General features: G+C 42.4%; 1 protein-coding gene and 1 pseudogene across 2 annotated transcripts; both read right to left on the bottom strand.

The window, feature by feature from the left end:
• Positions 1-2,608: 2,608 nt before the first annotated feature.
• Positions 2,609-17,836, bottom strand: LOC146476640 (uncharacterized). Of its 2 annotated transcripts, XM_085114515.1 has the most exons (5): positions 17,748-17,836; positions 17,503-17,659; positions 7,362-8,552; positions 3,921-4,996; positions 2,609-2,872 (listed from the first exon to the last, which is right to left on the bottom strand). In XM_085114515.1, exons 3-5 carry the CDS (start codon positions 8,539-8,541, stop codon positions 2,840-2,842), a joined length of 2,289 nt encoding a protein of 762 aa, XP_084970641.1. In that variant the 5' UTR covers positions 8,542-8,552; positions 17,503-17,659; positions 17,748-17,836; the 3' UTR covers positions 2,609-2,839. The 2 variants fall into 2 exon arrangements, with proteins under 2 accessions (XP_084970641.1, XP_084970642.1); XM_085114516.1 differs by having other exon boundaries at positions 17,503-17,819.
• On the bottom strand, positions 9,786-15,435 carry LOC146476641 (uncharacterized; annotated as a pseudogene).
• Positions 17,837-18,361: the final 525 nt, after the last annotated feature.

Genomic DNA, 18,361 nt, shown 5'->3' with positions numbered 1-18,361 from the left:
AATTAACATTCTTGGCTAAATACAAGAGAAATCAAACATTAAATGAAATCGCATAACAACACTTTACAACGGAAACTTAAAATATAACACAACCTTCTTGTCCAAATCTTGGTTCCGCCTTTTTCCATAAATTAACTTGCCACGCGCTTACAACCTCGTAGCTTTAATTATAAAGTACAGTACGTGTTGGTACAACAGATCTGGTACAATAGGTGTTTCCGTTCAGTAATTACTTATAGATTAAAATTCATTAAGGGCAAAATTCAACTGGTACAAATTCAACTTGAAACACGGCGGAATTACACCAAAAGCTACCAAAAACGAATAAGCATGTTATTTCCAGTCATGTTCTGGCAGCAAGATAACTAAAGGTAAAAGCTAAGAAAATGTGTGTTGACAAGGCATAAACAATTTATTGTTACTTTTTAAAAAACAATTTGGGCGTAAAGCCTGGTTTACACGTACGACGCAAGCATAAGAATAAGCACAAGCACAAGCACAAGGATGTTTACACGTGCAATAAGCATAAGCATAACCTGACATACCCAAGCGCAGAAGCAAACAAATTTGGCGCAATCGCGCAGCCGGGCTGCCTTTTGGCGCGACATTTGATTCCAACATGTCGGAAAATGGCAACGCATTAGTAACTAGATTGTATGCTGACAACTTGTCACTGTTTTTCAGTTTCCTTTCCTTGCGCTTATGCTTATGCTTGCGTCGTACGTGTAAACTGGGGCGACGCAAGCATAAGCACAAGCGCAAGCACAAGGCGCTTCTGCTTGCGTCGCACCGGTTTACACGTAGGTTTCTTGTGCTTATGCTTGTGCTTATGCTTATGCTTGCGTCGTACGTGTAAACCAGGCTTAACTATTCAATGATAAGGTTTCACTTCAAGACACTTCAAAACAAGACTTTTGCTTCACATTGAATTGGTACCAGAAGAAAACAACTTTTGATCAGCATAACTAAAATTATGTCTACAACAAACTATTGCGTTGGAAGATATGACTAACACGGTTTCAATTGTGTCACTTGTAAAGCGCAAGTAAGGATAATCTGAACAGTTCGAGGAAGTCCGGCTAAGAAGGCAAAGTTTCTCTCGTCGGTGACTTACACTTCACAATTCATCTTAATTCTCTTAATAAAATACAAGTAAATGAAATAAATACACTAAAATTATTGTTATTCAAACCGCAATATTTGAGAGCAATTATCAGCAATGAAATACCGTTTAATGATTAAAGTATCCAAATAAGGACCAAATTTAATAAAGACAACGCTGAAACTTTTACTTTGAAAAGAGTCTATTTTTATTGTATAACATGTCCCTCAAGCGGTTTCCACTGTACAACTTTAGATTTCATTTTCATTAACTACATCAATCTTAAGCGCTGTCAGCCGAAAATTTGCTTTAGTGGCGTAAAATACTTAGTGAACCGGGAGATTTGTGTTAAAATCTACACGAAACCAAGCTGTGTTTCAAGTACAAATATTTAGCTTTCGGTTTCATTTCATTTTACTTTCAAAGTAACAAAACTCGGCACTTCTTCAGTATGTTACATAACATTCTCTCTAAACTACCACTGTTCAAGTTGACTGCAAATGGTTTGATCCCAGAAGTCATGTCATAAGGAAGTAAATTATGATCATCTGGGTGGGTGTAGTCCTGAGAAAGACTGTTCGAGATGACATTGACTGACGTTTCAGCAACCTGAGCGGAAGTCATCATCAGACTAAATTAAATTGTTATTAGTAGATGGAACAGAGTTTCAAATTGAGTGTCGTAAAACCAAAACCAAAGTTATTACTCTGGCCAATCACAATAGATGTGGACAACACAACGAGCCAATCAGAATTCGACGCAAATACATGAAACTGGCGCTAAGCGCGGGAAATTACGTGCGGCCAAAACACGATTGGCTTTGGTTTGGATTCACATTGGTTGAGAAAGTGGCGAGAGTTTGTCAACCAACCACAGAACGTAGTAATGCAAAACCAAAGCTAACGCGAAATTACTTTCGACACTCAATTGAAAACCGCTACAAATGTTTCTGGTTATTGACCTAATTGCTCCACCAAGTCACGACATGATTGGTCGTCTGTTAAGGACGGTGCCTCCTTTTGCTATTGCGCATACGTTCTGCGCATGTCGAGAAAAAGTCGAGTTTCTTAACGGCGCTGCCAGATAAAACAGAGATAATTTTTGCGCGGTTTATAACTACGCGGGAAAAGCCGATCTCAGCAAGGGTTATTGGAATTCGAAAAGAAAAAGGTATTTGCCTAAGTTGTTGTGCTTTGCGTTAATTGTTGTGTTAATTTCGTTTATTCTGAATTAAGTTTCCGCTCAGTCGCTTTGACTAACTAACGTCAATTTAGAATTAAAATAAAAGGGAGCCACGAATTTTCTGTAATAAGGTAATGCTACGGTACCGATTGAAGTTTCATAAGTTTTAAAGCGTGTTTCAGCTCTTCTTCTTCCTTCTCTTGTGTTGTGTTTTTCATAGGAACTCTAAGTTTCTTCTTCAATTCTCTTCTTCGTCCACTCAAGGGCTTCTCTTTCGACGGCCACTTGCAGGTTCTTAGGACGTTGACACACTCCATGTCTTCTTCTTCTTCCTCCTCCTCCTTCTCTTCGCCTCCTGTAACTGCACTTCCTTTATTTGAGCCTATTTCTCCTCCTCATCCTTTTCAGGTCTTTAATTACCTCTTCCATGTTTGGCCTCAGCATTGGTTCTCTTTCAACACAGCTTCTCGCGAGGTGCTGAAAATCACGGTTCGTTATCTTGTCTATTTGCCTTTCACGCTGTTCTGGGTTTGGTTCTTCCTGGATACACATTTCTCAAAGAAGAACGCCAAAACTGTACACATCAACCTGGTGAGGACAACAATATTGCAGAGGTCATAAAAGTTGGCTTTTACAACCCCACCCCGCCCAAATGAAAAATCCCAAAGTTTTTATGCTCACTTTGATTATGGAGTATCCTTTCTTTTTAAGACCGTTTTAACAATTTTGCTATCATATAATAATATAAATGAAGGATAAAATTTAACCGTAACACATACGCAAAATTATTTTCAGCACTCGGTTGAAAGTTACTCTACAGAGTGTTGCTCTGTTTCAGGCCACAAAAGAGATTACCTGTTTATTTCTTACCTCAGGGAATTATAATCAGATAAAGCTATCTTACCCAACCTCTCTTGAAGAAAGTTTGACTGGTAGTGCACTCGCATGAAGACTAAAATCTTAACTTCTCAGTTCAGAACTACAAGAAACTACAAAACCTGCTAGCACGTAAACAGCTCCAGGAAAACTTACTCGTCAGTAACTGGAACATAAATACAGCTGGCGTGCGTTCCTTCTAACTCCGGGCGAAAACATTTCGAATCAGAAAAAGCTATTTTTTGGTTCAAAACGTTCAATACCAGAAATTCAATTTTTTTTTAAAAAAAAAAATTGAAAGCTACAACACTGAAAACTTGACAAGATTAAAAACACATCAGCCTAGTTTACACGAAAAACTACAAGCAATCGGTAGAAAAAAGAAATATGAAAAACACTTTTGGGCGTTTTGAAAAACGCTCGTCTGTTTCATCGCGGCAAGATGACCTACAATCAAGAACAAAAGGATTCGGAAGAAATTTTGCATAGTATACTATTACCTGCTGTTTAAGTATGACCTAACTAAAGAAGCCATGTTATGTCCTTACAACGCATTTTACTTCCCCACGCCCTCCCCCATACAAGGGTCAACATTGTACAGGGGATAGAGGTCTGGGAACGGAGATTTCTTGCGCATGCGTACCATTTTTCTGTCGCATGCGTGGGGAAACATCGTAAATACGAATTTGTCCCAACCCTTTTCTCCATGATTGGAGCTCTTAAAATAATACATTTGATTTCTGACAGCGTACATACTAACCATGCAGCTAATTGGCAGATCCGGCGCTTCATTCAGGGACTCCGGTGCACTATACATCGCAGTCTTAATGTCATTCCTCGTGTACTGGCGTACGAAATTAGCAGTCTCATAATCCGCGACTTTAGCTCTCCATTGGTTATCGTGTCGCCTTAGCAAGACACTGGCACTACAGATGTCGTGGTGGATGATGGGTCTGGGTTTCTGATGCAGATAATTGAGCGCCCGAGCCACATCCAGGGAAATAATAGACACTTCTTGGGTAGACAAAGGAGAGTCGCCTTTATCATACAGTCTTTCTCTTAAACTGCAGTCCATGATCTCAGTTACTATCAGTGGTCTTTCGTCATCAGTAGTTACTCCAAAAACCTGCAACAGGCAGGGATGGTGGCATTCTGACACGATGTTTGCTATCCTCTCAAACCATTTCCTTTCGTGAGGAGACGAAATTTGGCAGTTCATTTCTTTCACAGCGACATCAAAGTCACAAAATCTCCCTCTGAAAACCGTTCCGCGCACTCCTTGTTTGAGCTCGTGATCTGTAAATTCAATTTCATTCCGTTTAATAGTCCAGTCGCGGGGAGTGGTTTGTTGTAGTTCCTCTTTTAACTCCTTCTCCAAGTTTTCTGATTGGCCTCTTAATTGTTCTCTTACCATTCTCATCTCTCTCCCTTTTACACTCAACTTTCCTTGCAATTCAGCAACTTGTTGCTTCAATCTTTCTTTATCTTCTAATTGTCCGCGCAGGTCAGCTAATTGTTCTCTCATCGGTCTCATCTCGTTCTCGTTTATAATCAACTTCTCTTGCAATTCTGCAACTTTTTGTTGTAATCTTTCTTTATCTTTGTCTTTCTCTTGTACTTGCCCTTGTAGCTTCATCGTTTCCATTTCCTCCCCAAATGTTCTCAACTTTTCATATATTTCAGTAATTTCCTCCCGAGAGGTTAAATTTTCTTCACGCGTTTTTTGTCGATGCCCATGCAGGTCACCAAAGTGGTCTCTCGTCACTGACACTTCTTCCTTTGGCTTAGTGACTCCTTGCTGGTCTACCCTCTCTTCATTTGGGTCTTTTTCTCTGACTGGATATACAAGTAGATAAACAAACAATCAGTACATGTTTAATTATAAAAAAAACAAAATTAATATTTAAGCAAGAGCAAACAACGATAGAATGAGAAGCTCGCCGAGCTTTACATCGAGGATTACCATACAGCCGATGTTCGAGAAAAAGAGCCTAATTACTGTAGTCAATTTACTCTTCTGCGCATCTCGAGATACCCGGGTTTTCTATGGGTGGAGCCTACTAATAAAGGGATATTTTTGCGCGGTTTAAAAGCAGAAACGTTTGGTATCCAAAAAGAAAATTGGGGGTTACTATGCATTTTTTAGAGATAATAAAGCTTCAATTTGTAAAAAAAAAAAAAAAAAAAAAAAAAAGCCATACATTGCTTTGTATTTTACTGCTTTTTAGACCAATCGTTGCTTAATGATCTCTAAAAAAAAATGCGTGGTTTCTCCAAACTTTCTTTTTGGATTTCAATAGCCCTTGCTAAGATCTGGTTTCTCTGCACAGTAATAAACCGCGCAAAAATATTTATTAGTAGGCACCGTCCTTAAGCAATGTTACGCCGCAAAATGTAGCAATTAACGCAAAATGTAACAACTTTTGACGCAAAATGTAATATTAACCCGAACTGTAACAACTTCTTACGCAAAATGTAATAAATTCTTTAGCGCGAATTGTAACAACTATTTAACGCAAAATGTAACAACCCAAAATGTAACAACTCTGGCCTTGATATATAAAGAAGGAGATTTAGACATATTAGCCTTCTTGTCAAGCTAAACTTCTACTGAAATGCAAATTATACAAACCTACTGGTCACAAGTCCCGTTGAGAGAGGTTTTGGAGCAGTATTTAGCAAAACGGGAGGCGGTCGCTTACGAGAAGTGGCCGCTAGGAAAGAGTTAACTGTATTAAATAGAATCACTCGGTTTAGAAAGGTCGACGTTTTCTCTTGAATTAAAATGTTAAGCTAAGAAATCGTTTAATGAAAAGAGGAGAAAATTATTCAAGAGCACATAGAATAAAGATCGTACAGTGGTAGAACAACTCTCTTACCCTTGTTAAACGGCTGATTCAATTTGATTTTTAGCTTCTCTTTACTGTAACTTTGACTCTCTGTGTGTTCTTTGATTAATGATGGAGAAAAGCAACAGTGTATTGTAAGTAAATGCAAGTGTAAGTAGGTAGTAGAAGTCGTTTAAGTAACCATACATTCTTCAGGTACCAGTGATAAAGCTTTCGATCGAAACTCCTCCTGTATGTATGTAGCGTTGGTGGCAAGGTAAACACCACGTTTACGCCTTTACCACTTCATCTGACAACCGCTTCCGCTTTACTTGTCCTCTCCAAAATTCTGAAAGCTTGGGAATATTGTGACCCTTCGCTCCTCTTTCCCACTTTACCTCTGGTATTGATAGTAATATAAACAGCACTTTATTAATTTGGGAATCCAAAAGTCCATACTTCATAACGTTTAGACAACCGAGGGATAATAGCTAAAGCTGTACTGAAGGTTGGTATGACCAAGTTTAGCCACCAGCACACAGTGGATAGTGATGTACCTTAAGCTTTACTTACAATAATCCATCAAAAAGATTGTTATATTTTGCGTTGTTACATTTCGCGTTAAAGAAGTTGTTGCATTTTGCGTTAAAAAGTTATTACAATTCGCGTTAAAGAAATTGTTACATTTTGCGTTAGAAGTTGTTACAATTCGGGTTAATATTACATTTTGCGTCAAAAGTTGTTACATTTTGCGTTAATGTTACATTTTGCGTTAATTGTTACATTTTGCGGCGTAACAAGCAAGAAGGTGGCTTAACCTGCTTCACAGGTTTTAAAAGAACGGTGCCTCCTTTTGTTACTGTGGATAAGTTCTGCGCCTGTCGAGATGGTCCGAGAAATTCGGGTTTCTTAAGGATGGTGCCTCCTACTGTAGACGTATTTTTGCTCCGCCGGCTAATGACAACGCAGGAAAAGCAGATCTTTCCAGGGCCTTTTGTATAACCACCCATTTTCAGAGATAATCGTGCTTTAATTTGGAAGGGAAATGTCATATATGGTTCTATATTACCTCTAAAAATTGCCTTGCAACTCCAATCTTCTTTCCGGCCCTTGCTAAAATCTGCTTTTCCCTTATAGTCGTAAACTACGCAAAAATACCTCTGAATTAGGAGGCATCGTTTTAATGGCAAATGAAACCTTTAAAGATCGCCTGTAATAACATGTAGACATTTCCGTAATACTTCAGGTTGAGATCAACAGGGACGTAATGGAAGTACGAGGGGGATTGTTCCGCGGGAGCTTAGGGTTCTCTAAGCTGTGGAGTAACAACAAATTCTTAAGATTACCCATGTATTGAACGAAAAAATTCCTACCAGAAATCATCTTTCCAATCAGTTCTTTACATTGTGCCTTCCAGCTATAGGCGTTTTCGTACGTGGTGCGAAATTTGTCAACTTCCGTAAGTCTTTTCTCTCTAGCCTCTTTCATGGCTTTTCTGATTGCTCTAGACCAATCTCTGGGATCGTCTGAATCAACCACAAAATGCGATCCAAAAGGAAGTTTGTTTACAGCTTCTCCAAATCCCGAGTTTCGACTTACAAGGATGGGTAGACCAGCAGACAATGCTTCCAGTCCTGTGAGACCAAAACCTTCTGTTCTTGAAGGCATGACGGCAAGATCTGCCTCACAGAGCACCTTTTTCAAACTTTCTCGGTTTCGTAAATATCCTCTCACAATCAGGTGTCGATCAGGGATGCGACACGTAAGGAAACGACCTTTTATTTCCTCTTTCTTTCCCTCTGGTGCACCAACGAAAATAAGATGGGCCCCTTTTGACGAAGCTACAGCTTTAGCTGCAATGTCAAATCCTTTCAATTCAAAATCTTCAGTATCTCCACGGCCAAAAAGAAGAACTTGAAATTTCCCCTCTCTATCACGATCCTGTTTAACCCCAGAAAATTCACCGAAAATGCCGGGGGTAAAATCAAGGATCGCTTCCTTGCTCTTACATAAGTAGAGATGACGACGAAAAATGTCGTACAACTTGGGTCCAACAGTTACGACAAAGTCAGCCAATTTGCAAAGTTCAACCTCGATTTCGTTCTTTTTTTCACCGCATGAAATTGGATTGGAGTATGTCTTATGCATTGCAAGTTCTTCAGGGGCTGTATGGACAACCTGAAACCATTTGCATTTGCGAGACCTCCTTATGACTTCTGCTTGAGGACCAAGCTTTACTCCATGTCCAACAACTACGTCAATGGGCAAATGTTCTGGTGGGAAGAAAAGCCAATAAAGTTCATCTATACCTGTAACCCGTGTTGCCTCAACAAGATCGATTTTGTGATGAGAAGCTGCTTTCTTTTCCTCGGCATTGCAGTGTGGGACAAAGAAAGTGACATTTACGTCGGGACACTCCGCCACGTTTATGGCTAACTCTCTGTTTAGGGTGGACAGGCCTCCCTTGCTTGACCCCCACTCGGATGCCAGGAACAGAACGTTAATTCGATGAGGCTCGTCATATTCTTTAAAATCCTCTGAATTGGATGCCATCGCAGACGTTCCTGAAACCCGAAAATATGCAGATTTTAAAACCTATCCGAAGGTTATTTGTAGAATACCGTACATCAGCTAACGAGTCTCTACTATTCACCACTACCAGACGTTAACTCTGATATCCATAGAACATAAAGCGCCTACAAGCATTGCTTTTATTTCCCCTGCATTGTGTCGGAATTTTATTCTTGAGTGACTGAATGCTTCTCGGCCTTTAATTTGAGCAATCAAAATCTCAGTTGCTAGTTATTATTACTCCATTCAGCACAAGTTTCTCATTTCATCTGTCTCCAAACTGTCTCCCCTCCCTCTTAGTTCCACAAATGTCACGTAGTTTTCATACGAGCCTGAAATGCGTGAACGAACCTTGCATAGTTTCAAAGGCAACCTTTCAATGGAACAATGCCAGGTCACGGTCATTGATTCTGTAATCATTCGGGTCTTTCGTTCGCTCCTCCCAACAACCAGGGGGGGGGGGGGGGGGGCTTTTTTTGGTATGTGGGTAGGCTGTGGAGGTGGACACCACTGGCTGAGAAAAGGGAGCAACATGAAATTCCAGTACATGACTTGTTTGTCTAGCATATATTCACTATTAGCTTCCCACGCAGTCATTTTTTGGGGGAGTCGCGTCGTACGACTGCGTGGGAGGCTCGTTCGCTATAGGATGTTTTAAGGCACAGTTATTGGTTTGTTGGCTTGTTTGTTTTTTATCTCCTCTTTTGTGCTGTTCAATTCCCTCAGTATTTTTGGAAAGATTTTTCAGATTTGTTTTGTTTTCTGTGTTCTTTGTTATTCTGTTTGTTCAGGTTTGTTTGTTGTTTGGATTTTTTTAACTTGTTGGCCAAACTTATTACGCAACAAGTTAACGAAATTCGCATAAATTTATATTTTCATTTAAGTTGATTTGCTATTTTTTCGACCCAAAATTCTGAATCTTCTTTTAAAATGTAAGCCACTCGGCAGTCAATCCAAAGTCTTTCTTTGTGCTGCACATGTTCAAGATTACAACTTTTTAGTCTGGAAAAATTTACGCAATTACTCCATTCCCTAACTTTTTTTTGTAAAATAACTCATTGAGGAAACCGTACCTCATTTTGTTGAGAGCGAGAAAATCTCTTCTATGCTAGGAAAAGTAATGACTTTTGTCTAAAACCTACACAAGATTTGGTTGACTTATCCCCGGAAGGTTTGGTAGACGGGACCTTATATGTGATTGCTTTGAAGAATTAGATTGCTGTCGCGAATGCTCTAGGGCCGAACTTCACGATATCACAGAATAAATTTGATTTAGGATGATTTAATATCACGGTTCACAGTTCTCAGGTACAGTACTCTTTCACTCTCTCTAGGCGACTAAACTATGTCGTACAATACAATGTTAAAACTAACGATCTGTCAACAACGGTCTCCTGTATCTAAGTCACTCGATCAAGCTGTCAACCAATATGAAAATACTTGGAACGTGTCCATCTTTGATTTCTGACTGTGATTGACATATAATCTAAATATCCATTATCGCATGTTTAAAAGGTCTCGCTCGGAATAATTATCTTAAATGTTTATATTACTCACACAATCTCCGACACACTCCCCCTGTTTGTCTCCGGAGGAGAGAAACACTAAAACTGTGCGGTACTACTAGTAACAAATAACTCGCACAAATCAATTACGGTCAATCAAGTGTTCTTAATTACTGTTCAGTGTTCCTTGAAATCTTGTCTAATCCGTTTCAGTAGCAATGTCCTCGATTCTCAGGTTTGCTGCCACTGCAGCATCTCGTCGTGGTCTGAATGCGGGTGCACCTGGGTTAAGTTGTACCGAACCTCTGTCGCACGTCAACTCTAACGGTTAGAGCTGTTGAATTGCTCTCTCTAGGGTCGTTTTCCCGGCTCGCAGCTTGGCGACTCGCACAACCCCGTCCCTTCCGGCAATCAGGTCCTCTACAACGCCAAGCTTCCACTTGTTTCGGTTACGGTCATCATCTTTGATAATTACCACATCCCCCTTGCACAAGGGTGTGGCATGACCCTCGTGTTTCAAGTTGTGCCGTTCTCGGAGGGCAACAAGATACTCACGGCTCCATCGCTTCCACAGTGCGTCTTTGCAGGTTTTCAGGTACTTGGCTCTTTTGCGAAGGTCAACATCCTCCTCTCTCCACGGTTCTCGCTCAGGCAGACGGTTGGATTTCGGGAATAGAAAGCTTGCAGGGGTGAGTAGTGGGAGCTGCACATCATCTTCGACGTAGGACAAGGGACGTCGATTAAGTTGGGTCTCCACCTCGAGCACCACTTCTCACAACTCTGTCCAACTTAGCATTCCTCCCCCGATAGTTTTGTAGAAGGCACGTTTGAAGACTCCCACAAGCCGTTCAAACTGACCACCCCACCAAGGTGCACGGCTAAGGTTGAACCTCCAGGTGATCCGCTCCTCTGCCAGGTAAGCTTGCAGCTGTTCGTCCTTCTGAATTTCTTGGAGCCAGTGTGCTGCTCCGACAAAGGTCCTTCCGTTGTCTGAGAATATTGTGGTAGGGCGTCCTCGGCGATCAATCAAGCGCTTTAAGCTTCCTAGGAAGGTTGTAGTTTCTAGGTTTGCCAAGACTTCCAGGTACAAGGCTCTTGTCAGGCTGCACGCAAACAGCACCAGGTAGGCATTTCCTTCCACACGGGGAGACTTGCTGTACTTAATAGGACCTGCAAAGTCCACGCCAACCACTTCAAAGACGCCCGAGTGCTCCGTTCTCTCCAGTGGTAACAGCCCAGGAGGTGGGGCTGCGACAGCAATGGCCTGAAAGCGCTTACAACCATAGCACTGTTTGATGACTTTCTTAACCAGGCGCCTTAGACGTGGAATCCAGTGCTGTTCTCTAACTTTGGCCATGGTGAGGCTTACTCCCTCGTGTAGAGTGGCCAGATGTGCGTATTGTACCAACTTCTCTGCAAAGACTGTAGAATCTGGGACGTAAATCGGATAGATGCCTTGCAATCGTCCTCGGCACTCTAGCGCTCCATCTTGATTCTTCTGTAAGTTGAGTCGTAATCGATCCTCTTCCATGTCTTTAACGCCCTGAGCCTGGACTCGAAGTAACCAGATGCGTTTCTGCTCCTCAATTTCTTCAGTGGTCAGCGGTCCTCCTGCTCTGTTAGGCTTTGAGGTTCTAGCATTACGTACGAAACGCATCATCCACGCACACACTCGCAAGGTTCGCCAGTAGGTCAACTTAGCGAGGAGGTTGTCTAGCTCGTCTTTCTTTTCCACAGCTAAGGCGAAGAGTCCCTTTGTAGCTTTGACCTCTGCGTTTGATTCTGTAGTTGCGGTATTCACAATATCTGGGGGCCAGCTCTCTGGATCCTTCAGCCACTTTGGTCCTTCCCACCACAGCACGTTTCCTTCATTTACAGGTCGGCCTCGACTCCCCAGATCCGCGGGATTCCCTTGCGTTGGAACATATCTCCAAACGACAGCTTCTTTCTCTTTGATTTTGCGCACACGATTTCCAACGAACTGCTTGTATTCCCCGGCGCCTTTAATCTAGTGTAAGGCAACACTGCTGTCAAGCCATGCATGCTGGGATACTATCGGGAACCCAGATAGAGCATCGTGAACATTGGTCAGCAAGTTGACTGCCATATGACCAGATACCAACTCCAGTCGGGGAATTGTGAGTCCCTGCTTGGCGAGGCGTGCTTTAGCTGCAACTAATCCCTGCTTAACCCCTGACTCTTGCTTCACCACTGCATAAACAGCTGCGGCGACTCCTTGACCACTTGCGTCTCCAAAGGCGTGTAGCGCAATTGCTTCTATAGGTTCTCTGGCAAGGACTAGGGCCCTAGGTACTTCCACTTTCTTGGGTAGATTCATTTCCCACTTCTCCCAACGTTTCGCGAGTTCTTTAGACAGCTCAGCATCCCAGGCTTTCTTCTGCTGGCAGGCATCACGATAGATCAGCTTCCCTACTAAGGTCAGCGGCGCAGCTAGTCCGAGAGGGTCGTAGACCTTTGCCACCTTGCCAAGTACTCCTCTTTTTGTAGGGGCAGCGCCTTCTTGTCGAAAGGTGACTGCAATGGTGTCAGCGTCCTTGTTCCATCTCAGCCCAAGAAGCCCACACTCTCCTGGCTTCACTCCCAGTTGTTCCTTGGCATAAGTGACTCCACTTTCATGGTCGGCTGCGTCAGTGACTTCTATTTCTCTGGCGTTCGAATTCCATTTATGTAATTGGAAGGTTGCCTTTTCAAAGATTTCTGTGGCAGTGTTTTTAATTTCCCGCGCTTTTCGCACTGTTTGCCCACCCGAGAGCAAATCATCCACGTACAGGCCACGCTCTATTTCCGGTACAGTTTCAGGGTAGTCTGGCCTGCAAATGCTGAGGTGATGCTGCATCACTCCTCCTAGGAGGAAAGGTGAAGGACCCAAGCCAAACAACGCTCGTGTGAAACGCAGTGTGCGTACTTTCTCAGGATGCTTAGTGCTGATCCAATGAAATCGTAGCGCGTCTCGGTCCTGTTCTCGGATTCGTACTTGGAGAAACGCCTTTCGAATGTCTCCCGCTATGGCCACTGCATAAAACCGTCCGCGCACCAACACTTTCCATAACTGATTTTGCAGTGGGGGTCCCGCATCCAGGCACTCATTCAGGGAGGGAGCTGTATCATTGGCTCTGGCGGATGCATCATATACAATACGCATTTTTGTCGTCTCGGCATTCTCTCTTATGACGGCTTTGTGGGGGATGTAGAACTCCCTTCCTTTAGCGGGCATTTCTGCTTCTTCTACGATCCCTTCTCGAAGTTGCTCTTGGATTACGGCGTCATAATCTTCTATCTTTCCGTTACGTTTGAGTCGCTGTACTAGGGATCCAAGGCGCTTAAGGCTTCCGGTCTCATTGTTTGGCAAAGGGGGGTGATCTCCTTTCCAGGGTAGGGCTGTTTCGTACCATCCATCAGGATGGCGCTTCAGCTGCTCAAGAAACTCTTGGTGAACAACGTTCTGATCTCCGATAGGTTTATCCTGCAGACCGAGTACATCCAAACGACACAGTTCTTCGAAGTCTCCGATTGAGGTCTGCGTCAAGAGCATGTTCTGTAGGTCTACTTCAGATCCTGAAGAAATGATTTTCCACCCAAACCTGGTGTGTTCAGCTATGGGCTCCCCCATGGCTCCTGCGCGCTGGTAGCCGGCCATCTTGATTTTGGTGTATTCATTCACTCCCAATATCACATGGACGGGAAGACTTTCCTTTGTGTCGGATTCTTCCATCTGCACACCTTTGAGATGGGGGTACCTTGACAGCAACTGCGGATAATTAGGATTCTCAAGTGTGAGAAGCTCACGCTGATTAATTTTCGTGACGCAGACTGGCACAATATGCACTTCTCCTGCGTGTCGCTTATCTTCACATCATAGGTTTCAACTCGCTTAGTGACAAGTCCCATGATAGTTTTTATTCCACGGGTGAGGCTACGGGAGGGCTTAACTTTGAGAAGGTCCAACAGAAATGCTGAGATGTAAGACCCAGTTGCCCCAGTATCGAGCAGTGCTCGGCATTTCACACCGTTGACTTTGACAATGACTACAGGATGGCACACTTTCTCTCCTACGTGTGTAGCCGTCAATGCAGCTCCATCGGACGTTGCAGTCTGAACTTGCCGATCGCAGATCGAGGTGTGGTGCCTCTGCTTGCAATGCGCACAGTTCCCACGGCTTCGGCAATGTGCTGCTCGATGTGGGCCGGTGCAGTTAAAACACAGCCTCTTTCCTTGTAAGAAGTTCCTTCGTTCAGCAGGGCTCGAGATGACTGTGCATTCACTGGACTTGTGTGAGGCGTCATTGCAATATACACACCCCCTTGGCGTATACGTGTTAGTGCTGTGCTCTTGCACTTGAAAGCTTCTCTGGCCAGGCGTACTTGCAGTCCCTGGGGCCTCGCGAGATCGTACAGACTCGCGTAGGTGGATCTCCTTCCACGCGTGAAGGGCGCTGGTCAGTTCTGTGAAGTTCCAAGATTGCCAGTTCGGTTTTCCTTGCACTAATTCCGCTTTAATTCCCGGCAGCTTGTTAAGCACTCCTCGCACCAACGCCAGGCAATCAGATGTTTTGCCAAGTGTTTCCAGCGACTGTACATTGTACAATAGTGTCTCATAAAAATCATGTATTTTCGCGGCGTTCGTTCCGGAAATGGTTGGAAATGCTAGAATATTTTCAACATACGCGTTGATAATCTCGGATGTCTTCCCATAATTGGCTTTCAGGATGTTTTTAGCTCGCTCGCACCCTTCTGGGGAAAAGGGAAGGCCATCAATGCCTTTTCTCACACGGATAGGCAAATTTCGTTACTGCAGGCAGATCCGCTTTGTCAATCTCCGCTTCGAATTTGTTCCAGAATGACAGCCAATTCTCAAGAGCTCCATTGTATTTCGTAATCACAAGCTTGGGCAATTTGACACTTTGTTTACTTGGGTGCGAAGGCAAATTCTGCGTTGAATTCTTTAGCTTGAATTCCTCTTTTTGTTCTAGCTGTTTCCTTTCAAATTGTAGTTGCTCTTCGCGTTCGCGAGCCAGCAGATTCTCTTGCTTTTCTCTCTCTGCGTTCTCGGCTTCGGCGATGGCTGACTTCACGCGCGTTTCAAGGACCTTAATCTCGTTGTCAACAATGTCGATTCTTTCTTCGATTTCTTGCCCCCATTCCTTTACCTTTTCTTGGCTTTCTCCGTTTTCCAGTTTGGCTTCTTCAACTTCTCTTTTTAGCTCTTCTGTGCTACCAACAATGGCCTGCAACGCTTCTTTTTGTCGGCGAATTTTCTCGACAATACCAGTGCCGACAATTCCATCAGTTTTCCCACGCGTCAGATCTAACAGCGCCAATTTCGCGTTCAATTTCTTCAGTTTCGCATCCATCTTTGTCCCGTCGGAGGTGACACTTGTCGCGAATGCCCTAGGGCCGAACTTCACGATATCACAGAATAAATTTGATTTAGGATGATTTAATATCACGGTTCACAGTTCTCAGGTACAGTACTCTTTCACTCTCTCTAGGCGACTAAACTATGTCGTACAATACAATGTTAAAACTAACGATCTGTCAACAACGGTCTCATGCATCTAAGTCACTCGATCAAGCTGTCAACCAATATGAAAATACTTGGAACGTGTCCATCTTTGATTTCTGACTGTGATTGACATATAACCTAAATATCCATTATCGCATGTTTAAAAGGTCTCGCTCGGAATAATTATCTTAAATGTTTATATTAGTCACACAATCTCCGACATTGCTTTGAAATGTCAGGATGCAGTACTTCACATAGAAATTTTTTTTCCAGTGTCAATCCCAGATTTCACTTCCGTCCCCTACGATGCCACTTACTGTTGCTATACAATCTTGCTATACTGTTTGGAAGAAATGAGTCGATCAATCATCTTTCCATATTTCATACCCTCCCTCCCCATCCCCTCCCTACTGCCTATTTATCACCGTCCACGGTGACAGGTAACGAATCTTGAAAAAAAATCGTTCTGCAGATTGGGGAGTTTGATTAACACGTTTGATTAAACACAGGAATTAAATTAACAGAAACGCACTGAGGAAGAAATAAGCGAAAAAAGTTTTACACTACGTTTCGATGACTCTATGTCATCATTATCAAGTGAAAAGAAAATGAAATTGAAAACTTAATATATACGTACAAGGCGATAAAACGTAAACTACATTTTACGTTTTATCGCCTTGCACGGTAAATATTAAGTTTTCAATTTCATTTTCTTTTCACTTGATAATGATGACATGGAGTCATCGAAACGTAGTGTAAAACTTCTTTCGCTTATTTTTATCATTAGATGTTTAACTAAATCTAATCTTATTCGAGAACTGAGGAAGATGTCCACAAACACAGTTAACACACACTACAACCAGGATACGTAGTTAATGTTTGTTTGTGTTTGTTGTTAGTTGCTAAGTTCAAACTGAAAGCGAGTGACTTCCGGGCCAGTCCCCTCTGATCTAACAATAGAAATGGAAATTAAAACCAGTGTTTCATAACAACAGTGCTTAAATGAAACTACTCAGTAGTTTTATATTTACAACATCTATTTCTTGAGTAAAAAACATTCGACTTGTCATTAAACTGAAATCCATTTCAGTTTGGCTTGGATGATTTGGAAGTTCGATAGACTATCTTACTGCTGCTATTGCGATTGGGTAGGCGGAAGTTCGATAAAGGCAATAGCAGATTACTTGGTCAAGACGTCATATTGTCATACACACTACGACAGTATATAAAGTTGAGTCAGACTTTTTTCCTCTCCATTCACGAGGCTATTGCTATCTCGATTCCAGCTCGTCATTGAATTTAAATTCATTTCAATTTGGCTGGGAAAATTCAGGGTAATTTGTACACAGTGTACTCTGGCCTGTTACTGCTGCTTCAGTCAGAGAGGGGGGAGTTTCATGTAGGTTTCCTATGTAGGGTCGAAATTATAGATTACTTGATCATTACTTAACATCTTACTGTGTCCGAGAGGAACAATGCTCTGTTACAGGAGTCGATAGCGGCTCTACCTCTGATCCAATTCTTCGTTTTTCTCGAAAAGTACAGTACAGTATTTCAGTCGATAATTTCGATTTTTTTTTTTTTTTTTTTTACGTTGCTGTCATAACCTGGCATTCGTAATTGTAGTTTCGGATTTTGTAGATTTTCGACACGGTATTGCGGCTTTGTCGCGTTTTTCGTGGTATTGCAGTTTTGGGAAATAACGTTTTTGCCTGGATTCTCAAAAACGAAAGACGTGCTTTGCAACATTATTGCCCAAGCTTGATTCAAACTTTCAATAACAGACGTAAGGTGAACATCACTCCGCCGAACCACAATTCACCTCTAACGGTGTTTGAAGTATCTGCAAAGCTCAACTTCGCTTATCAGGCCAGAATGAAAATAATTCTCCTGTAGTTTAGCAAAATGAACTCACCTTTTCTCTACTCGGTTGTTCTCCTGTCCACTGGTGTCGGTAACTTCGGAGAGAACTCTCTGCTACCGTTTTGAAACTGAATGATGGTTCAGTCAAACCTTCCGGCACAGTTTATGTCCTTCGGAGGTTATAGTCCGTGGTCCGTCTGCGATGCAAGCTAACCGAGACCAAGAGTCGTGTTAATTTAACACAGTGGATCACCGACTTATTAAATAATGACTTTATCAGACTGCTTAAATTCAAACCTGGAAATTACTTGTCCCAAACCTTGCAGTAATTCACAAGAACAGACTTAAGACGTATTTACACGCAAAAAGTACAAAAGTTATTCGAGACATTTCGCTTTCCCGTTGCGAATCTTAATTAGTTCTTTGTCATTGGATGATTGTTCGGGGAATACCCTCGTGTGATATAACTGGTTTATTTTTAGACTGGCCCAGGCTGCTCGCGGCCTAGATCCCCTCCTCGTGTCCTCCAAGGGGTTTTACTGAGAGGGGCCACGTTTTTCGAAATTCCTGTCAAGCATTTTAGCCATTCAAGCATCTACTCCGCAGTTTTCAATTTAAAGGACTAATTTCTTTGGATTAGTTAACTTTGTTCTGCATTGACAAGTTTTCCTCTGACGTCTGTCAAGCGTAGCATTTTACGGACACATCTAGTGGAAATTTCCCTCCTGCCCTTGGCGCACCCCCTCCCCCTCCACCACAATGTCGAAGTTATTACTGTTAGGTATAGCCTATTGGCTTAGAGAACTTAGAGTCTCTGTGAAGAGTTCAAGGAGGGTGGACTTTGGACTTGTAGTGAAACTTGTTAAAGCTAACCTGACACTATTCAGTTACTAGACTTTGAATGATATTTT

Source organism: Pavona decussata, unplaced genomic scaffold (genome assembly GCF_977016875.1).
Source record: "Pavona decussata unplaced genomic scaffold, jaPavDecu1.1 SCAFFOLD_76, whole genome shotgun sequence".
Taxonomy (NCBI): Eukaryota; Metazoa; Cnidaria; class Anthozoa; order Scleractinia; family Agariciidae; genus Pavona; species Pavona decussata.
Note: the sequence above shows the minus strand (reverse complement) of the source record. Positions and strands in the feature narration are given on the sequence as shown.